This window comes from Micromonas commoda, chromosome 13 (assembly GCF_000090985.2).
Source record: "Micromonas commoda chromosome 13, complete sequence".
In the NCBI taxonomy this organism is placed as follows: domain Eukaryota; kingdom Viridiplantae; phylum Chlorophyta; class Mamiellophyceae; order Mamiellales; family Mamiellaceae; genus Micromonas; species Micromonas commoda.
Genome location: NC_013050.1, coordinates 74386 through 98258, shown reverse-complemented (window position 1 = coordinate 98258; position 23873 = coordinate 74386). Strand labels below are relative to the sequence as shown.

Sequence of the window (23873 nt, the reverse complement as noted above, 5' to 3'; positions counted from 1 at the left end):
CTGTCCAAGAAGATTTCAAAATTGGGGTCCTGTCACTGCCCGTGAAAGAAGGCACCCTGCTGGAACATCTGTGCCTGGCGCCCCCACCCCACTCGCAGCCACTCCCTCGCACGCATGGGAGGCCTGGCGTCGATCCCGCGCCGGTCCCCGGACGACGACGCCGTCGACGGCCAAAACCCCGCCGCAGGTCCAAGCGACCGCGCCGACTCGTCCGGCGCAGATGCCGGCGCGTGGAAGGAGCGCCGGAGGCGGCGGCGCGAGAGGAGACGCGCCGCGAACGAGCTCGAGGCTCGGTCGCACGTGCGGGGAGACACCGCGCACTGGGCCAAGACCGCGGCGAGGCACTCGCGCGAGGCGGTGCGCACGGAACTGAGGGCGCGCATGCGATTGCCTTGGGGCGGAGGGGAGCGGGGCGACGGGGGCGACGGGGGCGACGGAGGCGACGATGGGAACGACGGGGGCGACAATAAACATCTGAGGGTGGTGATCGACCTCGGGATGCAACACCTCATGTGCGACGCCGAGATCAAGAGCACGGTGACGCAGCTGCAGTGCTCCTACGCGTCCGTGCTCAACCTCGCGGTGGACGCCGTGATGGCGAGATCCCCGTCCCGCGACGATTCGCCTCCCCCCGCGGCGGGCGACTTGCTCTTCACCGCGTTGGAGCGAAAGCGACGAGCGGCTCGTCGGCTCGTGTCGGCGGCGGGTGAGGAATGCGAACCGCCGCGGCTGATGTTCTCGTCCCTTCACGGGAGGATCGCGGCGGCGCTGGCGAAGGACGAGGGGAGCGCGAGGTGGCCGGTGACGACGAGCGCGGAACCCTTCCACGAAGCCGCGTCGGCGAATGGAGGAGCTCGACCCATCCGATCCATCATCGTGCTGTCGCCGGATGCGCCTGCGGCTCTGACCGACCCGCCGTCGCCGGAGGACGTCTACGTCATCGGCGGCCTCTGCGACTACAAGCGCATCGCGAACGCGACGCTGGACCGCGCGGCGGCGTTCGGCGTCGAGGCCAGGCGCTTGCCCATAGAGGAGACGCTGGGCACCAACCTCAACGTGAACATCCTCACCGTGAACCAGACGTGCGAGTGCCTTTTCAGGGCGAGGCTCAACGGCGGGGACTGGGGTGAGGCGTTGAGTGCGGTGCTGCCGAGGCGGAAGATGGAGGATGTGGAGGAGACGCGGCGGAGACGGGGCGAGGGTCGATGACGTTCACAGTGGGTAGCTTCGAACGTACCGGTAGCGCTGAGCGTTTTTGAACCAAGAAAAACGGTCTGAAGTTTGCCGTTGAGCGCCATCGAGCTCGCCCGGCTTCCTGAAAAGATTGCCGCGCCGCGCCCAAACGACACACAGAGGAGGGAGGGCCCGAGGAGACCTGCGGGGGTTGGGCCCGGGATGTTTAGCTACTTGACCGGCGCCGCCAAGAAGGCGGTGTCGCGGCGCGGGAAGGAGCCCCACAAGTTCAGGTCGGCGTCCCGCCCGCCGCCCGTCGACCCGCGCCCCGTCCTTCGTCGAGAAAAAAAGCAAACAACGACGGCCGGATTTGGCCCACGCCGCCCATCCGCCCACCCACCCTTCGCCGCCTGACACTCACCGCTCCCTCGTATCGCCGCCTGCCGCAGGATCGACGTGACCGTCGTGTCCGTCTCGGGGCTCCCGGGGAAGGTCAAGGCAGCATGCGTGACCCTGGTGCGTGCGTCCCCCCCCCGCGGCGAGAAGGCACATCCTCGACAGATGAAGTTCCCGACGAGTAGCACCTCCACTTCCGCGCGCGGCGCGCCAACTCCTAGCTGAACCCCCCCCCGTTTCCCCCCACTCTCGCAGGAGCGCGGAGGTAAGCGACACTCCAGCGGGGTCACCCGCCAGGTCGACCACCCCGCGGGCGTCGCGCGATGGCCCGATGGAACCACACCCGTCAACTTCGTCGCCACCTTCTACCGAGATTCGTCGGACGGGGCATTCGAGCGAAAGGCGTTCACCGTCAAGGCGCGGGCGGAGGAGCTCGACCCGGCGGCGTCGGGCTACGGGAAGCTCAAGACGATCGCGCGGGGTGTCGTGGACCTCTCGGCGTTCGCGTCCATCGAGTCCCTCACCTCGGACGCGAGCGCTGGAGGAGGAGGAGGAGGAGGAGGAGGCGAGCTGGTGGAGATTGCGCTCGATTCGACGACGCCCGCGAAGGGTGGAGGCACAGCTGTGCGAGAGGGCGCCACGGCGACGGTGCGCGTGGTCGCGACGTGGGTGAAACACTACGCGCTCGAGAACGACCAGGGCTCGTACGCGTCCAGCGCGGGGTTGACGACGGTGCCCGGGGAGTCCTCCGCCAACAGCGACGTCGTGAGCTTCGGGGCGGCGGCGAGGGAGGAGCAGGATCTGAGCGGCTTTGACTCGGACTCTGCAGGCGCGACGAGCGAAAAGACGGAGTCGACGGCGGGGGCGACTTTCGGAAGGAAGTTTCCAGAAGCGTACGGAGGTAGGTCGCAACTGCTGTCGCCGGTGAAGGAGGCGAGCCCGTCGAAGGAGCGCGGCACCCCGATCGGGACGCCCGCCAAGCCGATCCGCCTCGAGATTCGTGACGACGAAGGCGACACAGCGGTGTCGACGGCTGACATAGCTGTGTCGGCGGCTGACACAGCTGTGTCTTCGTCGCCTTCGTCGCCCGCGCCGAGCTCGACCGCGTCCACGCCGAGCAAGCGCAGGATGCTCAACCGCACTCCCGTGAAGACGAAGGGCCAGGCGATGTGGGGTAACCTGCGGAGCCGCGTGAAGGCGGCCAGGACGGCTTCAGCGCTGTCGGGCAAGAGCGCGAAGGAGTCCATCGCCGCGGCTTTTTCAAAGATGGACGAGGAACTGTCGCTTGCTCGGGGCGGGTCGTCGTCCGAGGGAGGCGGCGGCGCGTTGGATAACGTGGAGTGGGCGACGTTCGGGACCGCGCTCGGGGTGGCATCGACCGTTACGACGACCGTTACGACGAGCGGCGGCGGTGGCGAAGCTTCGAGCGTGACCCGCGAAGCCGTGGCCAAATTGGGTTCGCCCGCCGCCAACGTTTTAAACCTCGGCGCTCGAAGGGTCAGCGAGTCCACGGCGCACGGCGTGGACGTCGCGAGGGAGTTGGAGCTGACGAGGGTACGACTCGCCGCCGCGGAGGAGCGCGCGCGCGCCGCGGAGCGCGCCGCGGACGAGCTCAGGCGACGAACGACGCCGACGACAACCTCGACGACGATCATCCGCGGTCTTTCCGAGGTTGTCGCGACCGGAGCCTCGACCGGTGAAGGCGAAGGCGACGGGGACGGGGACGGGGACACGCCGATGAGCGATGGTACGCACGCGAGGTTCTTCACCCCCGCCGCGTCGACGGATCCGACGCCGAGCGCGACGCCGAAGGGTGCCGATCCGTCAAAGGATTATTCATCGTTTGCAGCGCTAATCGTCGAAACCGACGGCCGAAAGGCACGTGGCGACGCCGGGGAGGGCGAAGCGGCGGCGCTCGCCGACGTCAAAGACGCCTCGCTCGGGGGAAGGCGCCTGTACGATGCGGACCAGGCGGACGACGCCATCGCCAGGTTGCGAGCGGAGATGGACGATCGCGCCGGGCTGATCGAGCGGCTGCAAAACGCGCTCAGGCAGATGGTCGACAAGATGGCTTCGCTAAAGTCGGAGAAGGACGAGGTCGAGTCCGTCGCCGACTCCCTCTCGGAGAAGAACGTTCAGCTGCAGTCGCACATCGATCGGGTGGTGCTATCCAGGGTGGTGTCCTTGATGCGAAACGCCTCCGTCGCGAGGGCCTTTCGCACGTGGCGCGAGTGGGTGCAGGCGGAGAAGATTGAGCGAGCCGAGAAGGCGACTCTCGACGCCGCGGCGGAGAAAACCGCGGCGCTCGTGCGCGCGTCCACCGACGAGTTCAGGTTGGCGACGCTCAAGGACGAGGTCGAGGAGCTCCGGGCGCAGCTGGAGGCGTTAACGGCGCGCGCTGAGACGGCTGAGGCGAAGGCTGCTACGGCTGAGGCGAAAGCTGCGACTGCTGAAAAGTGGGCAGCCGAGGCTGAATCCAAAGCCTTCGACGCCGTCTCCAAGGCGAAGGACGCGGAGAAGCGCATGAACACCCCACCCGCCGCCGCCGCCGCCGCCGACGACTCGGAAGCCGTCAAGGCTGCGGAGATTCGCGCCGCCGAAGCCGAGTCCAGGGCGCTCGAGTCCCTCGCCAAGGCGGCCGACGCCGAGGCCGAGGCGGCTGAGGCCAAGGCGCGAAGAGCCGAAGCCGAGGAGCGCGTCGGCGCGTTGGAGCGAAGAATGGACGCCGTCCGCGAGGAGGCGAACGCCGTCGAGGTCGCCGCCGCGAAGGTGGTCGCGGAGGCGAGGACAGACGCCGAGGACGCCCGCGCTCTGCTCGACAGCGCGCGCGCCACCGCGGAGGCGTCGGAGGCGTCGCACGCGGCGGAGATTCGCGAGCTGGAGGTTCGGCTGTCCAATCAGAAGGCGTCGGAGACGGAGCTGTCCAATAAGATTCGCGAGCTGGAGGCTCGGCTCGCGAAGACGGCCGGCGAGTCGAAGGCGGCGGAGACGGAGCTGTCCAATCAGAGCGCGCTGATTGAGCGATTGGGCGACGAGGTCAGGCGGTGGAGAGAGGCAAAGGCGGAGGCGGATGCGAGGGCGACAAAGGCGGCATCCGAGGCGGAGGGTCTGCGCTCGAGCATCGCGGCGGGCGACGAGCGGGTCGCGAAGCGGCTGCCGTCGTCGCCGTCGTCGGGGCAATCGCCGCCCGCGGCCGCCGCCGCCGCCGCCGCCGAGGCGCCCCCCTCGTCGCCCACCGCCTTCGGCGCATCCCCTTCCAAAGAACCAAAGGACGGGGACCCGGCGTCGGCCGCGGCTGTTTCCGTCGCGTCGTCGTCCCCCGAGCTCGCACCGCGTCTCGCCGCGGTCACCGCCGAACTGGACGCGCTGCGTGCCAGGCACGAGTCGCACCGAACGGAGAGCGCCGCGGAGGCGGACTCGTTACGCGAGCGGCTCGTCGCCGCCGAGCGTTCGTTGGAGCGGACGATGGTCAAGGCGGAGGAACGCGTGGCGGAGAATCGTAAACTGAAAGAAGCGATCGAGACGGCGACGGCGGAGGCGGAGCGCGCGAAGGGGGAGGCTGCGGCGGCGGAGGCGGAGGTTGAGCTCATGGTCGCCAAAGTGGCGTCGGCGAAGACGGACGCCGGGAAGGAACTCGACGCTCTCAAGGAGAAATTCGAAAAGCACAAGAAGTTCTCCGACGAGAAGGTCAGGGCGCTCGCCAAAGCCCAGAGCGACGTGCGGGCGCTGGAAGGTAAGCTCGAGGACGCGACGCGCGATCTCACCGCGGCGAACGAGGCCGCGCGCGCCGAGAGGCGAAGGGAGGAGGAGGAGGATGCCGCGGCAAAGGCGACCTCTGGCGGAAAAGACGCCGCCGCGAAAGACAAAAACAACGCGGGGGTTCAAAAGGACGTCGATTATCCGGCGACGGCGGCGAAGGAGAGCCAAACTGACGTCGACGCGTCCATCGCCTCGATCGAGCGGACGCGAACGGACGCGTCGCCGCCCGACGGGTCCAGGTCCGTCGACAGAAACGTCCAGAAAGAGTACGATGACGTCCAGAAAGCAGACGAGAAGAGGGATGAGCGTTTGACCGAGGAGGTTGACGCGCTTCGGCTGTCGGCGTCGGCGTCGCGATTGAGAATCGCGTCGCTCGAGGAACAGGAGAAGGCGTTCGCCGAGGCGATCGCGTCGAAGTCCTCGCAAATCCAGTCGCTCGAGCGATCCCTCGAGGAATCGAACGCGCGGCTCGAGGAGGCGAGCGAACGCGCCGCGTCGCTCGACCGCGAGAGGAACCTCGCCGAGGATCTGGCGCGTCAACTGGAGTCTGCGCGAAGGGAAACGGCTGAAACGGCCGCTAAATTGACGTCGCTCGAGCGATTGAGCGCGAAAAGCGCTGCACAGGCCGCGGGGCTCGAGAAACAACTCGAGGAATCCCGCGCGGAGACCCGGGCCAAGGCTGACGCCGCTCGCGAATTCGCCGGCAAACTGCGGGAACTGTCCGAGGCGAAGGAAAAGGCGGAAAAGGAAGTCGAATCGTCACGAGCGTACGCCGAGAAGGCGCGGGCGGACGCGGAGAGAGCCGCGCTGGCCAAGTCCGAGACGGATGCCAGGGCGCGGGCGTTCGCCGACGAACGCAGAGCCGAGCGATTCGCCGCGGGCGAGAAGGAACACAGAGAAGCGCTGGCGAAGCTCGAGGCTAAAATCGAGTCGGATGCCGAAATCCTCGCGAAGCTCAGAGCGGAGAAGGACGCGGTCGAGAAGCGGTCCGAGGAGCGACGATCCGCGCTCGCGATGGCCGAGCGGGAGATGAAACGGCTCGTGACGGACAAGGCGGACGCGGACAAGACCTTCGCCGACCTCAAGGATAAGTTCGCCAAGCACAAGAAATTCGCGGAGGATAAGATCAGGGCACTCGCAAAGGCGGAGAGCGACGTGAGGGCCCTCGAAGGCAAGCTCGAGGACGCCACGCGCGAGCTACGCGACGCGAAGGGCTCCGGCGACTCGGAGAACGCCGAGGTGGCCGAACTTCGCGCCAAGACCGCCGCGCAGGCCAAGGATCTGGCGGCCAAGGCGAAGGAACTCGTCAAGGCTCGAGAGGAGACGAGGCGAATGGAACGGTACCGGACGGAGTGCGACGAGCTGAAGACGCGGCTCGCGGAGGCGCGCGACGCGAACGACGTCGCGGAGAAGGAGCTCTTCCGCGCGAGGGCCAAGGCGGCCGGGACGCCCCCGGCGTCGCCCGCTCGATCGTCGACGACGACCCTTTCCGGTAAGACCGGTAATAATTCCGGAAAATCTTCGGCGACGTCGACGCCGCGCCGGACGCCGAGGAGCTCCGCCAACCTCGCGCCCGCGGCGACCACCCCGGAGGACGACGCGACGATTCGGGTACCGGTCAAAGAAACGGCCGAAACGGCCGTCAGTCCGACGGTTCCGATTCCCGCGGACGTCGCGGACTCCGGCGCGCTCGACGCGGCGAGGGCGGAGGCGGCGGAGAAGGCGCGGCTGGCGAAGGAGCTCGAGGCGAAACTACGCGCGATGGAGATTTCCTCGGCCACGGCGCTCGCGGCGACAAACTCGTCAAAGGAGACCATCGCCGAGCTCACCTCCGCGCTCGCCGCATCGCGCGCGCAGTGCGCCGCGGAGAAGACCCGCGCGGCGACGCTCGAGTCCGAGCTCGCGACGAAGGAGTCCGAGCGCGAGGCGTTGATCGCTCGGCTGTCCGAGTCGAATGAAAACGAGAATGAAACGGCGGACGAGAAAACTGCGGACAAAATCGATGAGCTTCGAGCCAGGTTACGCGCCTCGGAGGAGCAACTGGCCAAGGCCCGAGCGGACGCCGCGACCGCCGACGCGGCGCTCGAGCGTTACAAGTCCGAAACGCACGCCGAATTCGCGCGTCGCGCGTCCGAATTCGCCGAGGAGCGCGGCGCGTTGAGCGAGAGAATCGCGAAATTAACCGCCGGGAACGAAGGCGTCAAAAAGACGGTGATCGCGCTCGAGCGTTACAAGTCCGAAACGCACGCCGAATTCGCGAAACAGGCGGCGGAGTTTGATGAGAAGATAAAGGACCTCTCGACGCAGCTCGACCGCGCGCGGGCGGACGCGAAACGTCTCAAGACGTCCTTGGCGGAGTCCCGCGACTCGGAGACGAAGGCTCGCGCGTCGGAACAAAAAGCCAACAACAAGAAGGAGCTTCTGCGGGTCAAGTGCGAGGATTTCGCGGCCCGCGCGAAGGCGGCGGAGGAACGCGCGAGCACCGCGAGGGCGGACTGCACCGCCGCGCGCCGCGCCAGGGTCGACGCGGAGGCTGGGGAGAGCGCGGCGGCTTCCGCTCTCAGAGCCGCAGAGGCGAAGCTCAAGGCGACGTCGGCGGCGCTGGAAACGGTCAGAAACGCTCAGACGACGGGGCCGTTCGCGTCCCCGACGAAACGCACGACGACGAAACGCTCGCCACAACGCGACGCGACTGCGGGTCCGTCCGCGCACGAGCTGCTCGCGCTCAACAACGCGCTCACCGAGGCGAAACGGGCGCTCGAGCGAGAGCGGATCCTTCGCGCCGCCGCGGAGGAATCAAAGGCGGTTTCGCAATCCGAGGCGGACGAGCTGCGAAAGGCGCTCGCGTCCGCCGAGAGAGGCGACTGGTCCGCGGTGGAGGCATCGCTGAAGGAGTCGCCCGCGCGCCGCGCGCCGCCGCCCGCGGTGCGCACGAGGCCCGGCGCGGGCAGGTCGCTGTCCAAAGAATTCAAAGAATTCCAAGCCGGCGAATCAATCTACGACGACGCGTCGCCCAGAGACGAACACTTCGAGGATGCGAGATCGGAGATTAGCCTCGTGGCGTCTCCGCGAGAGTCCACGCCGACCGGGCGCGTTGACTCGCCGCCTGTCCTCGAGGGTGCCCAGCAGGGTGCCCAGCAGGGTGCCCAGCAGGGTGCCCAGCAGTCCGACGCGCCCAGGTCCATGACGCAGTTTTACGCGCGTGAGAACGAGTCGCTTCGCGCGAGAATCGCGTCGCTCGAATCGGCGGCGGCGGCGACGGGCTCCACCTCCTCCGAGTTGGATGAAACGCTAAGAAAACGGCTACAGGATGCGGAACGGCGCGCGAACGACGCCGAGGCGCAGATGACCGGCATGGAGCGCGCGCACCTCAACGCGCTGACCAGGCTGGAAACCGCGGGTCGCGAGGCGGCAAACGCCGCTGCAGAGGAACACGAAAAACTCGCGACCGACTTTGAACGGATTCGATCCGAGCTCCTCGAAACGACTCGCGCCAAGGAAACGGCCGAGAGGGAGGCGGCGGATGCGCGCAGGGACGCGGCGTCGTCCGCGGCGGCGGCGCGTAGCGCGCTCGCAGCCTCCGCGGCGACGTCGCCTCCGGAATCCCCCGCGAGAGAAGGAGAAGCGCTCGTTTCCGACCGCGGCCAACCTCCTCTCTCTTCTCCTTCTCCTTCTCCTTCTTCTTCTCGTCGGGTCTCATCGCGGCGGCTGCGTTCGGTGCATCAGTCGCTTCCGAGCTCCGACTCGCTCCAGGCGGCCGCACTCGCGGGCGAGCGCGTGCGCAAACGTCGCGAGGCGGAGGCGAGGCGCGCCGCGGAGGAGGCGTCCGCCAAGGCGCGCGAAGAGATGGACAAAAAAGACGCCGAGCTGGCGGAGCTCCGCGCGCTCGTCGCCAAGCTCAGGGGCGAAGCGAGCGAGGCGCAGCGCGAGCGGAGCAAAGCCGAGGCCAAGGCGTGGGAGTGGAGACGGGCGCTGCGAGTCTCGGAAAAGGCTGCGAAAGACGCGGCGGGGCTCCTTCGGCGACGCGACGAGACGCACACGGAAGAGCTTAAACGGCGCGAGAATTCCGTTCCGGAGAAGACTCCCGAACCCAGAAGGACGAGTTGGGTGCCGCCGGGTCGCACGAGCGTTACGAGTCCGAAACGCACGCCGCCTCGCGCGAGCCCTCGTTCCTCGACGCGTTCGGTCCTCTCCACGCCTCCGAGCGCCACGCGCCGCTCCCCCGGAGCAGCGGGAGGCGACGAATTCGGAGGGGGCGTCTTGGACCCAAAGCCGCACCCGAGCACGGTGGAATCCGCCAGGCTGGAGGCGGAGGAGCTCGCGACGCGTCGGCGGGTTCGCGAGGAAACCGGCGTCGACGTCTTCGCCCCTTTCGGGTCTCCGCCCGCGGTGGACCGGGACGTCGCGTACGGTTCACGTTCGACGCCGTCCCGGCGCCAATTGCACCTTCGAAGCCCTCACAAACCTTTAGCCGCCGACGCCGAGACGGCTTCGCTGCGAACCGAGTGCGCTTCGCTGAGGATCGAAAACGAGCGCCTCGCGCGGGACGTCGCGCGCTGGCGCGCGGAGGCGGCCGCCGTCGCGGACCAGGCTCGCGAGTCCGAGCGCTCGACTTTCACGCGAGAACAGCGACGGCTGGAAAAGGCGCTCGCCGACGCCGACTCGAAAAATAGAGTGTTGGCCACGGAGGCGAAGACGCTGCGGGATTCGCGCGACGACGCGCTGGCGAGCGCCGTGGTTCAGGCGGGAACCGAGGCGAGGGTCCTCCGCGACGAGCTCGAGGCGGTGAGCGCGGATTTGGAGGGGTCGAGACGCGATTTGAGCGCCGCGATTGCGAGGGAGGATGCGCTTCAATCCCGACTCGCGGCGCACGAGATTCAATTGGCGAATTATAAATCGCAATCGGCTTCGGCTCCCAACGACGACGTGGACAAGGAGAGGATCACGCGAGCCAACGCGAGGATCGCGGAGCTGACGAACGCGCTCGGCGAGGTGGAGGACGAGCGGTTCGAGTTGAGGCGCGCGCTCGAGGCGCACGTCACCGCGCTCGTCGAGGCTAAAGTCGACTCGGCGGAGCTCGCGGGTACCGTCGCCGAGTTGCGGAAAGAACTCGCGAGGGTCAACGTGCGGTACCAGCGGGCGGCGGCGAGGTGCGCGAAGATGGAGGCTCGCGAGGTGCGCGGGGACGCGGTGGCGCGGGTGGGGCATCGCGGGTCGGGGCGGGTCGGGGACGACGCCGCGAACTCTCCCGCGTGATCGATCATGACTAGAAACTAAATGAATAATTAAATTTTAGGCAACCAGGCAGCCCAGCACCGGGGAGAGGATCCCCGGACACGTGCACTGCGATATCAGCGACGGCGCGACCCCGTCCACTTGTTTCACGTCGCTCCTCGGCACGCTCTCGCACCTGAAGTTGGCCTCGATTCGGCACCCGTTGTCGCACCCGTCCAGGTTATCGGCGTTTCCGTCGTCGCACTCCTCCCCGGGATTGACCAACCCGTCGCCGCACACGCCGATGGCCTGATCGCACGATTGCCCGATGTACCCAGTCACGCAGTTGCACACCGCGGTGCCCGACGACCCGAGGGCGCACTCACCCCTGCCGAGACACGGCTCCGGCCCCGGGATCGTCGGGTGGTTTAACCCGCCGGGGCACGGATCGTCGCAAAACGGGCCGACCCAGCCGGAGTCGCACCGGCAAAAGGCGTTATCCCCCGCGCGCTGCTGCACCGTGGTGTCGTCATAGGACCTCCCCTCGAGCGCGTGCGCGCACGCGCCGTTGCCGCAGTTGGGCTGCGGGCACACCAGCTCGCACAGGATGCCCGTCCGTTGGGTCGGATCGTCGCAAGCGCACGTCGCCGCCGTCCCGGGAAATTCGCCGATGTAGGTGGCGGATCCGCAGCTCGAAACTTCGTAGTCGCACGGCGGGCAGTCGAGCTGGCAGTACGCGCCGCCGTACCCGGCGTCGCACACGCACGAAGGTTGGCCCGCCTCGTCCGTGGAACATTTCGATCGGGTGTAATCGCACGGGGGACACTCGACGTCGCAGAGGGTCCCGGCCCAGCCCTCGTCGCATTCGCACACAGCCGTCGCGTTGCCGTCCGCCGCGACGGGGCCCGGGGCGCAGACGCCGTTGACGCACGCGGGGCACGCGAGCTCGCAAGCCTCCCCGAGCCAGTTCTCGTAGCAGACGCACCCCAGCGCGGGGTCGCCGTCCTTGTACGCGCCGTTGCCGCTGCAGATGGACAGCCTCAAAGTTTCGTTGTAGTCGGCGAAGTAGTCGGAGAGGTACTTGACGGAGTAGTCGCGACTGTAGCGATCGATCCAACGCATGAAAGCCGCAAACTCCAACGCGAGCCAGTGCTCCGGATCCACGTACGGGTCCTTCTTCGCGATCATCACGTGGTCCAGACGGACCGTCTCGCCGGGTCCCATCGCGTTCGTAGCCGCGAAGCGCTCGGCTGATTTCCGGTACAAATCGTCCCCGTAGTAATCCGCCCGGATCAAAACCTCGGTGAGCGACGACAGGCACCACGCCATGTCGCTGAAGCTCGCGGGCAGCCCCACCCGGCTCGCCCTGTTCCGTGCCACGGCCTCGTACACCTCTGGGAGGACGTCCCAACGCCTGCGCTCGTCGCCTCGGCGCGCGGACCTCCACCCGCCGTCGTTGGAGCTGGGGTGATTCTCCGAGTTGCTCCACTGTTTAAAAAAAACCACGTCAGTCTAATTGCCCAACCATACGAAAATGAAAATAAACTCACCGTGCCGGCGAACCCGCCGCCGCCGGGGTATCGTCCCGGAGGGTACGCTCCCTGCGCCCCGGGCTTTTGCCAGTCGTACCCGGGCTTGAACGGATCCGCTATGGCGGCCAGGACCGCGCGCGTCGACGTCGGGTCCCCGCCGGCGTCGGCGACGGACTGAAGCACCGTCGCCAGGTCGGGGTTGCCCCTGTTCGGCACGGAGGCGCCGTCGCCCCGTTCCCAGATGAACGTCGGCTCGCCGCCGTCGCCCCTCGTGCCGACCGTCGCCCTCGGATCCGGGGTTGGGACTCCGGTGGACCCTCCGGTGCTGAACTGCTCGCGAGTCACGCCGGCGAACGGGTCGTACGGCGCGCCAGCCTTTTTCCCGACGTATTCGGTCCCGTCGGTTTGATACACGAAGTCGCGAGCTTCGCGATCGCCGCGCTCGTCGCCATCGCCGGGATCGACGTCCGACCACCCGAATCCCTGCGGGATCGTGTGCATGTTGAACCATCCCGCGGTTTCGATCAGGTCGAAGTTGAAGTTGACGGAGCAGTGCTCGGCGACGCACGTCTCGGGGGGGTAGTGCGGCACTCGGAGAGCTCGGATGCCGAGGACGACTTGCGGCGTGTCGAGGTACGCCTCCACGGTTCGCACCAGCCGGTCTTTACTCCAACGAACGTTCAGCGGGAGCTCCGGGAAGTTTTCTCTGGACCACTCGTACACCGAGTGTTTGTCCCAGATGTCCCACGGGGGCAGCTCCACCTTGTGCCGGGGTTTGCCCCCGACGAGGATGACATCCGGCGATTGTTCCGCGTCGCTTCCGGGTTCTGTAAAACAAAAAACCGCGTCAGTCAGTCAGTCGAGTCGCGCGTGCAAATATTAAAATAAACTCACCGTGCGGCGTCGTCGGCGTCGCCGCGGCGTTTCGAAACGGATCCCCGCCGCCCGCGAGGTACAGCTCGTACGCCAGCGTGGCGTTGTACGCGTCGTCGAGTTTATCGCCGAGGAACTTGGCGGGGGCGCGAAAGTACGCAATCTCGCCAGGACCGTCCCTCGGGAGCCTGTCGGTGAGGTAGAGGAATCCCGAGGCGCCGTCCCATTCGAGGCCGGAATCGCCGTCGCCGTCGCCGTCGCCGAGGCACCGTCCGCGGATCGTCGCCGCGCCCTCCGTGCCGTGGTCCATCTCCGCGCCCTCGACGTACTCGAACGTCCCGGGGCACGAGTTGTTGTGCACGCGCCATCCCTCGGCGCTCAGCGAAAAATCCGATCGGATGACGCCGCCGTCCCAAATCTTCTTGGAGCAGTCGGGCAGCGTCCAACCCGGTCGGCAGTAGCACTGTCCGTCCATCTGACAGTCCCCGTGCACGCACGGGGAGCACTTGAGCGAGCAGTCGTACCCGGTGTACCCCCTCAGGCACTTGCACGTCCCGTCAGACAGGCACATCCCGTGCTCGAAATCGCACGGGAAGCACTGGACGAATCGAGGGGTATCGCACGACTCCCCGGTCCACCCCAACTCGCACTCGCACTCGCCGTCGCTCCGGCAGCGCCCGTGCGAGCACGGCTTGCACCTCGTGAAGCAGTCGCGGCCCGTCCACTGCGTGCCGTCGGGGTCCGCGTAGCAACGGCACGATCCATCCCGCTGGCACGTCCCGTGCGGCTGAATGGGAAAACCCGAGTGCGACTCAACCGCCTCGAGCATGACATCCTCCGTCTGGTCCCTCAACTCCAACGCGTTTTTCACGGCGACGTGTCTGTAACAGTCGCACCGCCTGTTGCACGACGGGCCGTACCAGCCTTCGGCGCACTCGCACGTCCCGTCGTACTGACACGTCCCGTGGTCCGGGTCGCACTCCTCGCACTTCACCGAACACTGCCAGCCGGTGTACCCATCCCCGGAGGTGACGCCGTGGATGAGCTGATGCACGATCCAGATCATGTGGTAGTCCGGGTCTCGAATCGTCTCGAACGCGCCCGTCGAGGCGTTGAACCTGCCGCGCGTCATCGTGTTTATCAGACGCTGTCGCTCGTTGACGTTGTTCGCGAACCACACGTTCTCAGCCTCGGTGGACTGCACCGATTTCATCGACATCACCTCAACCTTGCCGAGCTCGAGGTTGCGTTCGCGGACAAAGTGCGACTTGACGACGTCGTCGCAGTCCCACGGGCGGATCGAGTCCCACTCCGTGCCGCACCCCCGCGTCGTCCGGCCGAACAGCTTATCGCGCATCTTCTCCAAGCACTTGCCCTTTTCCACGACGTTGGTCACGTCGGTGTACTCGCAGACTTCGTCGTCTTCCATGGACCCCGGAACGCCCTCCACGTCCGTGACGAGGGAGTCTCGATACGCCTGGAGCTCCTTGAGCTCGTCGTTAACCTTGAGAACCTCGATGATGTTGGGGGTGGTGTACCGGAAGTACGTCTCGTTGGGTCGCGTCGGCAGGTGCGTATCCGGCGTTCTATCGCGGCACTCGGCGCGGTTCGGGCACTCGTACTCCAGCTCCCAGACATAATCCTCCAAGTCGTACGTGTGCATGTACACCGGGTGCACGTAACGAGACCTCTTCTCGCCCTGAACCTCGTACACGTGCTCGCCGCGTTCGACGTAAAAAGGGTCGCGGGTCAGGCGCAGGGCGTAAGTGCCCTCCTGAAGCCGCCGCGTGCCGTCGCACAGACAGGTTCCGTCGTACTGGCACGTGCCGTGGTCGCACGGCTCGCACGGCGTGAGGCACCGGAACCCCGCCCAACCCTCGAAGCAATCGCACTCGCCAGTCTGCGCGTTGCACAAGCCGTTCTCGCTGCAGGGGGCGCACGGAATCTCGCATCGATCCCCGGCCCAGCCCTGGAAGTAGTAGTCGTATCCCTTGCTCTCGAAACCCTTGGCGCTCGGGTGTTCGAATCGCGCGTTGCGTATGGAATCGCAAACGCAGTACCCCCCGTGGAACGGTTGGCCCTCGACGAGGTCGACGTCGTCGACGTCGCAGTATCCCCCCTGCACCTGTCCCCACTGGTCGAAGAGCCGCTTCGACTGGTCCGTGCGAACAAAGTTACTCACGAACGTGTCCCACACCGCGTACGCCATCGAGAACAGGTTGGGCGCGGGAGCCCCGGTGTTTTCGTCGACGCACTGCGTTCCGTTGACGATGACGCCGGTGCATCCGTACCCGCCGTTACCGTCGGCGTCCAAAACCGTCCAGGCGGTCAAGTTATCGACGAAACCGTTCCCGCCGTTTGGGCCGCACGTCGCGTTGAACAGCTCGCCGTTCATGTTGCACGGATGCTTCGCCGCGCACGTGTGGTACCTCTCCTGGTAAAACGGTCCGTACAGCAGCTCCGGAAACGGGCTGATGGGTTCCCTCTCTCCCACGTCTGAAGTCGCCGCCAGGGGCCCCTGCCATATGTACCCGTAGTCGCAGAGGCAGCTGCCGTCGTCCTGACACGCGCCGTGGACGCAGTCGAAGCACGGCATCGAGCAGTTGCGACCGCGGCTCGGCGCGCTGGACACGAGCTGAAGCGACTCCTCCGGCAAACCCGTCCAGCCGTCTTCGCACACAACCTCGGCGGTCCACGGCTTGCCGTAGTCGGAATCCGCCGGGTCTTTCACGACGCATATCCCTGTTAAAAAAAACCACGTCATACTAATTGCCCATACGAAAATGAAAATAAACTCACCGTGCGCCTCGTCGTACGGGTACGGGCACGGGTGCGAACACGTGGGACCGGTCCACATGTAGTCGCACTCGCACGTCACGCTGGTGCCCTGCAAACCCGCGCCGGGTTCCGCGCCCGTGAGGTTAACGACGCCGCGGCTGCCGATGTACACCTCCCCCGCGGAGATCTGCCCGATGGTCATGCCGAACGCGGCATCCTCCCGCTCCTGAAACGCGTACGCCATGCCCGGGTCCCCGCACTCGATCAGACACGCGGGATCGGAGAAACCCGGCGCGCACACGCACTTCCCGTACGACCCGGGCTCGGACGAGCACGTCCCGTTGAAGCACGGCTCGCACGGATAAAAGCACGACGGCCCGACAAATCCAAACCCCTTCGTCCCCGCGGGCAAAAGCTTACTCTCCGACCCCTTGGCGTTGGGCGCGTCCTTGAAGCAGTCGCACACGCCCCGCGCGCCGTCGTACTCGCATTTGCCGTTGGTCGCGAGGCACGGATCGCACGGGACGTCGCAGAACGGGCCGGTGTATCCCTGACCGTTTTCGGCGTTGAACGGCAGCTCGTTCAACGGTATCGGCTCCACCGCGTCGGTGTCGGCGTTTCGCCTGTACCCGCACGCGCAATACGCCGACGTGTCGTTCGTCGGCGTCTGCGACACGCCGTAGAGCTCGTACACGTCGAACAGGCCGCTGGAGTTGTAATTCGCGTTGCCCGGGACCAGCGGGAGGTTATCGAAATCTGCGGCGGTGTACGTCTCGTTGAACTCGGGGAAGAGGATGATCCCGTTGCCGTTGCACTGGTCCTGGCACCGCCACCCGGAGTATCCGGGAAAGCACCGGCACGTTCCGTCCACCTGGCACTCGCCCATGTCGCACGGCCGGCACGGCACCGAGCAGTCGTCGCCGGCGTATCCGTAACCGCCAAAGACGTTCTCGACGCTCGCGTCGCACGCGCACGTGCCGTTGACGGTGGTTTCAAAAACTTTGGCGGTTAACGTCGATCCCGCGTACGTCCCCGCGAGTTCCAACAGCGTCGCCCCGACCCCATCCTCGTACCCAACCGGGGGCCGACACGTGCCTTGGCCCGATGTACACGACGGGCACGGTATCGTGCAGTCGGCGCCCACGTACCCGTCCTGGCAGATGCAAACGCCGAGGGTTTCGTCGGGGTATTCGCCGCTCTCGAGCTTTACTAAATCCACCGCGCAGGTTCCTCTGCCGAAGCCGCCCTTGGCGCACGGACAAGGGATGGTGCAGTTGGCGCCCATGTAATCGTCCACGCACGAGCACACCGTGTCCACCAGCAGGTACTCCTGCGTGTCCGGCTGCCACGTGGAGGCTGAAAACGCCGTCAGCGAACAGACCCCGAACTCGCCGTCGCAGCCGTCGCACTTCGCGTCGCAGAGTATCCCCGCCCATCCTTTTTCGCACTCACACTCGCCGCTGTCCTCGTCGTATTTACCGTTACCGCTGCACTCCACGTCGCACACGTCCCCGGAGAACTTGTCCACGCACTCGCACGTCTTTTCCCCCGTCGCGGGGTCCAAAAACACCAGCGTTCCGCGGTATCCGCACGGGTGAATCTCGCACTCGTCGCCTTCGAAACCCGGATCGCACACGCAAGTCTCCGGATCTCCGGTGCCCAACTCGTCCTCCGCGTCCCTGTACCCCGCCCCGCTGCACTCCTCGGGCGTCCGCTGCAGCTCGTCCCGGGTCGGGTCCCCGACGCGGACGATTTCGCTGACGAGCACCTCGGCCACCGCGCGCGTCACCGCGCCGTCGACATCCTCAACCTCGAAGGTAAACTTTCGAACACCCGCGGTGAACCCCAGCTCCTTCGTCGGCGGCGCCTGCGTGTCAATCACCCGGAGCTGTCCGCGGTTGACGTACCGAGCCGACGCGAGTATGCGCCGGTACGCGTCCACGGTGTCCGGTCCGGTGAGCTCGAACGCCCGCGTTTGTTTGTCCCACGCGCCGGTCACCGACGTTCCCCGCGTGTTCAGCGTCACCGACTCGGCGTCTCCGTCTGGAAAGTCAAACTCGGAAAGTCCGCTCAGGTGTCGCGTCCCCGTCGGATCGTACGCCACGCGGCCGCGGACGATGAGAGTTCCGTCGGGGTCGCCCACGTGTAAATCCGCGTCCGCCATCGCCACCCCCAACACGCGCTCGTGCTCGCCCATCGTGGACGCGTACCCCACGCCCGGTCGGTGTAAGCCGTTGAGGTCGAGCACGGGCGGGTCGTTGACTGAGACGATGTCGACGAGGAACGCTGCGGGTGCGGACGTCGCGCCGCGCGCGTCGGTGACGGCGAAGGAGATGCCTCGCGTCGCGGTGTCCGGGCGCTTGCCTCCGTGGCGGTAGGTGACGTGACGCAGGGCTTCGCGGATGGCGTGGGTGGTCGGGGCGGCCATGGCGTCGAGGAGTTCTTCGCCGCGCACGAGAGGCGCGGTGATGTCCAACTCCCCAACGTCGGGCCGGATCGTCACGGTGACGCGCCCGATCCACGACGCCGGGTCCGCCGCGGTTGCGGCGACGGCGGCGAGGTCGACGCCCGGTCCGCTCGTCTCCCGCGCGACGTCGCGGACGGCGTCCGCGAACGGCGCGCCGTGTCGTTCGTACCAGCCGGCGTAGACGTCGTCGATGCCGAGGTGTTCGACGGGCGCGTCCGTGGGGTTGGCGATCTTCACCAGCGCGCGCGTCAGCGGGGCGCCGCCCTCGACGCCCGCGAGGAGCGCGTCGGACGTCAAACGAATCGGAGCGTCGCCCTCGGTGAAGGACGCGCGCAGCGTCGCGCCGGTCGCGCTCGCGGAGGCGTCGAGGACAACCTCGGGGGGTCGCGCGCCACCCGCGAGGGGTACCGCGCACGCGAGGATCGCGAGCACCAGAGCGAGCCGGGGCATCCCGAGGAGACCGGCGGGAACGTCATCGCCGCCTCGACGCCGCCGCCGCATGCTGTCGGGCCCTCGACGCCGCCAGCCGCTCGGCGCCGCGCGGTTTGAAATGTCAACAACGGCAGATGATGTTAGAGGAAAAAAACACGAAACGCGAAACGGCCGCAACCGAGGGTCACGCGTTACAAGCACCTTCGAAGGTACACCCTAAGCCTCCCCCGCGCCCATCTCCGCCACGCACTTCTTCAGCAACGTCTCCGCGTCGTCGTGCCAGTTCTTCACATTCTTGCCAACCCGCTGCCACAGCTCGCCGTGCTTGGGATCCGCCTCCCGGCAACGCTTCGCCACAGCCGCCGCCGCGGCGTCGCCGCCGTGCTGCAACTCGAAGCGGTAATAAGCCGCCCAGTGATCGCCGATGTCCGGATCGATGGTGCACGAACGGTTAAACCACGACCTCGCCTTGTCAACCTTGCGATCCTGCCAGAAGAGGTTCGCGATGGACGCGATGATTCGAGGGTCGTTGTCGCATCGCTTCAGCGCGTCGACTGATTTCGCCTTGCGCTGCGGCCGCGGCGCCATCTTGACCGCCTCGGCCCACAGCGCCCCGCTCGCGGGGCACTCCTGCAGACCCTTCGACAGCAGGGCATCCGCCGCCTTGATCGCCTCCGGATCCACCCCGGAGGGATCCGCGGCGCGCTCCTGGCGCGTCGCCGCGAGCCACAGCCACTCGTTTTTGGGGTTACGGGTCCTCGCCTGCTCGAGAATCGCGCGAGCCTTTGCCGAAAAGCCGCTTCGCTGCTCCAACGTCGCCGCCGCGGTCCACAGGGGGATCGCGTCGTGGCACCGCCGACACCCTTTCGTGTACGCCGTCCGCGCCGCGTCGACGTCCCCTTGCGCCTCCTCCAGCTGCCCGAGCATGAGCCACATCTTCCAAGCCGTGGGGAACTTTTCGAGACCCCCCGCCAGCATCCTCCGCTCCTCCGCGACGTCGCCAACCTCGCGCTCCACGATCGCCGACTTCATCCACACCCGTTCGCTCGCGCCTCCTTCCTTTTCCCGAATCTTCGCCAGTAAAACCCGCGCGCGCTCGGGCTCCCGGTTCTCAAACTCGAGCTTGAACGCGGCGAGCCAGATGTCCTCGGAATCCGGGTTTACCACGAAAGCCTCCTCCAGTACGTCCCTCGCGCCCGGAACGTCGCCGCACAACCACCGCTCCTTGGCCGCCATGAGCCACAAAACTTCCGCCCGCGGGCAGTGCACCACCGCGCGTTTCAGCAGAGCGTCCATCGCGGCGCTGTCCCCGACGGATTTTTCGAGCTTGGCCGCGAGCACCCACAAACCTTTCTTTGCGGGAAAAACGCCGCACGCGTGCGCCAAGATGGCTCGAGCGGTGTGCGTGGACCCGCGCTTTTCGCACTCCGCCGCGTCCGCCTTCCACGTGCGCTTCATGTCCTCCTCCTCGACGCCCGCGCCGACGGTGACGCGGACGATCTCGCGGCACACGGCGAGAGCGGGTGGGTCGTTCTTCTCCGCGGCTTCCGCCTCTTTGAGCCAGTACTCGCGGTCGACGGATACTCCGTGATTCCCGAGGGATTTAACCGCGCGCTCGACGATCTTGCCCACCATCGCGCCGTTGCCGTTGGCCTCCTCCAGCTTCGCCGCGGTGATCCAGATGGCGGGTTCGGTGGGCAACGTCTCGCGAGCCTTGTTCAGAACCTTTCGGGCCTGTTCGTAGGTTTCGAGCCTGGCGAGCGCGAGCCAGAGGTCGACGTGTTGCGGGCAGCACTCCACCGCTCGCGACAGCAACACGCGCGCGTCGTCCTCCCGCGACAGGTCCACCACCGCCTTCCACAGCTTGACGCTGTTGGGAATGTTCTCCAACGCGCGCCTGAGCACGCGTCGCTTGCGGTCGTCCTCCGCCTCGAGCTTGGCGGCTTGCATCCAAATCTTGACCGAGTTGGGCAACGACACGACGCCGCGAGCGAGAATCGCCTTGGCGTTCTCCGGCGTGTTGAGTCTCGCAGCCTCGATCCACACGTCCTCGGACTTGGGACACGCGTCGCACCCTTTCTGGATGAAGCTCCTCGCCGCCTGGAGCTTTCCCGCGAGTTCCTCCAACCTCGCGGCGGCGATCCACCCGGGCGCGTGCTTCGGGTTGGTCGAGATGACCGACTTCAAGAGCAGCCTAGCTTTCTTGATGTCGGAGATCTCCGCCTCGGACGAGATCTTGATGGACTTTAAGTCGGTGAGGTACCCCTTCGGATCCACCACCGTCTGCCCCGACACCGAATCCGACAGCTTGTCCAGCTTCAGGCCGAGCACGGTGCCGCGGCCCTCGCCGACGGCGTTGAGATCGGTCAGCGCGCCGTCGTCAACCTCCTGGGTGCTCACCCCTTTCTCGTCCAGCGCCCTCTGCAGCAGCGTGTCCGGCGCGGGCGCGAACTGCGCGAAGTCCTTCTTCTTCTTTATCGTGTAATCGCCGATGTCGGGTATCGCGTCCCACTCCTCGTACGATACGTCGCCCAGCTTTCGCTTCAAGTCGCGAAATTGCTCGGTGATTTTGGGATTATCCCGCCGGTACTTCTCGAGCTCCTCCTTCAACCGCGCCTCGCGTTGGGCCCGTCGGCGCGAGTCCATGTGCGCGTCGATCTCGGCGTAGATCCGGTCGGCTTCCTCGTCGTCCTCGTCGTACTCGGCGTTGGCGAAGAGACCGCCGTCTGCGCCCTCGAACTTGTCGAAATCTTTGTCTTCGTCGGCGTCGCCCCCGCCGCCCGCGGCGGCCGCCTCCGCCTGCTTCTCGGCGTTCTCGCGTTGAAACTTGGCGAGCGCGGACCTAGAGCCCGCGCCCTCGCCGAGTCCGGTCTGCGTGACGGGCGCGATTGGGGTGATTCGAGAGTCAGGCGACGCGATCGGGGATCTGCGGACGAGGGTCTAGGGTTCGTCGGGGGGTGCCGCCCCGGGGGTTGAGGGGTTGAGGGGGATCGCGCACCTGTCCTGGGGCCGGAGCGACGGCTCCGCCGAGGTCGGAGCGGGTCATGAAGCCCGCGGCGCCGCGCCCGATGCCCGGGACGTACCCCTTCGGGGCCTCGCCGAAGTTCGTCGGGGGCGCGTAGCCTCGACCCGCCATGGCGACACGCTCGCGCGATTACTCCGCCTCGGGATTACTCTGCGACGCCGGCTAACGGGCTGGACCGGAAACGGATGCGCCCCGCGGACGTCTGTGAGGAGAGTTTCGCTACACGCGCCGGTGTTCCGACCGAAGCTGAACTTCGACCTCGCAAGCGCGCGGCTACGCGATGCCGCTGGAAGACTCACGAAAAACTGACTTTGAAGTTTGGCGTGGCGAACCGGCTGGTGAAAGGAAGGCAGAGCACTAAAACGTCCTAAAACGAGGACTGTTGAGTTGTGTTGAGACAGTTGATGACAGTTGGAAATTTTGTCACTGAAACCGTTTTTTTTTAGCAGGGCTTCTCGCACCCCTTGCGGAGGTAGTACCAGTGGTTCATGCCGAGGCACGAGAAGTAGTACGCGGCCATGAAGTACATGACCGTCTGCGGGGACTTCTGCTTGATGGCGACGCCGAAGAGCGCCGGGATGATGTAGGCGCCGAAGGAGGCGATGGCGGAGGACCAGCCCAGGACGCCGGCAGCTTCGTGCTTCTCGAAGATGATTGCAATCATGCGGAAGGTGGAGCCGTTTCCGACGCCGGTGCAATAGAAGAGCACGACGAACATGAACACGAAGGGCGGGAAGAGGTCGAGGTTCTCCTTACCGTCGTTCAGGCGCTCGCGCGCCTGCCAGCAGAGGATGCCGCACGCGACGGACGCGAAGGTCTGAATGACGGTGTGCACCTGCGTCACGAGCGCGCCGCCGAACTTGTCGCTCATGTACCCGCCGACGGGGCGAATCAACGAGCCGACCGCCGGTCCGATCCAGGCGTAGTACAGGACGTTGGGGGCGTCGGGGTTGACGCTGCCGTCGGGAAGGTAGCCGAAGAGGTCCTTGAGGAGCTTGGGGAACGCGCCGGAGAACCCGATGAAGGAGCCGAAGGTCATGATGTAGAGGTACGTCATGACGTAGTTGTGCTTGTTGCTGAAGATGACGGACTGGTCGACGACCTTGGTCTTGACCTGAGGGGGGACGCAGTACCAGATGAGCGCGTGCACGACGACGACGGCGATGATGACGAGCATGATGACGCGGCCGATAGAGTCGCTGGGCGCGTCGAACGCGGAGGTGACGGAGACGGAGGTGGCGATGAGGACGCCCGTGGCGACGCCCGTGGCGAGCATGCCGATGGCGTGAAGCCAGAGCCACTTGAACACGCAGTTGGCCACGCTGACGAGCTCGTGGGTCGTCGCGGGCATGTTGGACATGCCGCAAGCGGCCATGGAGATGGCGATGGCGCAGAGGACGGCGTAGAAGGCGCCGGCGTTGCCTCCCCAGGTACCCGCACCCGCGGCGGAACCGCCGAACGCCGCGTAGCTGCAGATGGGGCCGATGAGGAGCTGAGACATGGGGACGCCGAGGTTGCCGAAGCCGGCGTTGAGACCGAGCGCGAGGCCCTGCTTGCGCTTGGGGAAGAACAGCGAGATGTTGTTCATGGAAGAGGAGAAGGCTCCGCCGCCGACGCCGGTGAGCGCCGCGCAGATGACGAGCTGGGTGAAGGACGCGTCCTTGCTCTTGAGGATGCCGGCGGCCCAGACGCACGGGATGAGGAGAGCCACGGTGGTGCACGCGACGGTGACGCGACCGCCGGAGATGGGGATCATGAAGGTGTTGACGCAGCGCATGACACCGCCGGCGAGACCGGCGATGGCGGGGATGGTGTAGAGGATGGCCTTGTAGTTGTCCCCGGGCTTGATCCAGCCGCTGAAGTGGTAGGTGGGGCAATCCACCGCCGCGTCGCCGGCGGCCACACACGCCGCCTTGGTCGCGTCGTACGCCTCCTGAATGACCACGACGGTGGCGGACCACATGAGCCAGATTGCGAAACCGAGGAAGAGGTTGGGAATGGAGCAGATCAGGTTGCGATTGGCGATCGCCTCGCCCTCTTTGGCGTAGAAGATGTCGTCCTCGGGATCCCAGTAGTTGAGCTGGAATGCGCGATCGACGAACTTGCCGGTGCTGAGCGGGTTCTCCACGCCGACCGCGTCGACGTTGACCTCGATATCCTTGGCCTCGGCGGCGGCCTTTTCGTTTTTAAGGTTAGAAGACATGTTTTTTTCGCGGTTTCGCTG

The 23873-nt window shown here is 66.5% G+C and overlaps 5 protein-coding genes across 5 annotated transcripts; 2 read left to right on the top strand and 3 right to left on the bottom strand.

Moving 5' to 3' along the window:
• Positions 1 to 114: 114 nt before the first annotated feature.
• MICPUN_63391 (predicted protein) lies at positions 115 to 1209 on the top strand (the record flags this gene model as incomplete). Its single annotated transcript, XM_002505602.1, has 1 exon — positions 115 to 1209. One exon carries the CDS (start codon positions 115 to 117, stop codon positions 1207 to 1209), a length of 1095 nt encoding a protein of 364 aa, XP_002505648.1.
• Positions 1210 to 9174: 7965 nt separating this feature from the next.
• On the top strand, positions 9175 to 10631 carry MICPUN_54581 (predicted protein; the record flags this gene model as incomplete). Its single annotated transcript, XM_002505601.1, has 1 exon — positions 9175 to 10631. The coding sequence occupies one exon, from the start codon at positions 9175 to 9177 to the stop codon at positions 10582 to 10584; it is 1410 nt and encodes a 469-aa protein (XP_002505647.1). The 3' UTR covers positions 10585 to 10631.
• MICPUN_63389 (laminin-type egf-like protein) lies at positions 10586 to 18642 on the bottom strand (the record flags this gene model as incomplete). Its single annotated transcript, XM_002505346.1, has 4 exons — positions 10586 to 10731; positions 10763 to 12030; positions 12093 to 12901; positions 12969 to 18642. 4 exons carry the CDS (start codon positions 18640 to 18642, stop codon positions 10710 to 10712), a joined length of 7773 nt encoding a protein of 2590 aa, XP_002505392.1. The 3' UTR covers positions 10586 to 10709.
• Positions 18643 to 18793: 151 nt separating this feature from the next.
• MICPUN_63388 (mRNA splicing protein) lies at positions 18794 to 21760 on the bottom strand (the record flags this gene model as incomplete). The annotated part of the gene is made up of 2 exons (XM_002505345.1): positions 18794 to 21495; positions 21623 to 21760. The coding sequence occupies 2 exons, from the start codon at positions 21758 to 21760 to the stop codon at positions 18841 to 18843; spliced, it is 2793 nt and encodes a 930-aa protein (XP_002505391.1). The 3' UTR covers positions 18794 to 18840.
• Positions 21761 to 22091: 331 nt separating this feature from the next.
• On the bottom strand, positions 22092 to 23852 carry MICPUN_63387 (major facilitator superfamily; the record flags this gene model as incomplete). The annotated part of the gene is made up of 1 exon (XM_002505344.1): positions 22092 to 23852. One exon carries the CDS (start codon positions 23850 to 23852, stop codon positions 22092 to 22094), a length of 1761 nt encoding a protein of 586 aa, XP_002505390.1.
• Positions 23853 to 23873: the final 21 nt, after the last annotated feature.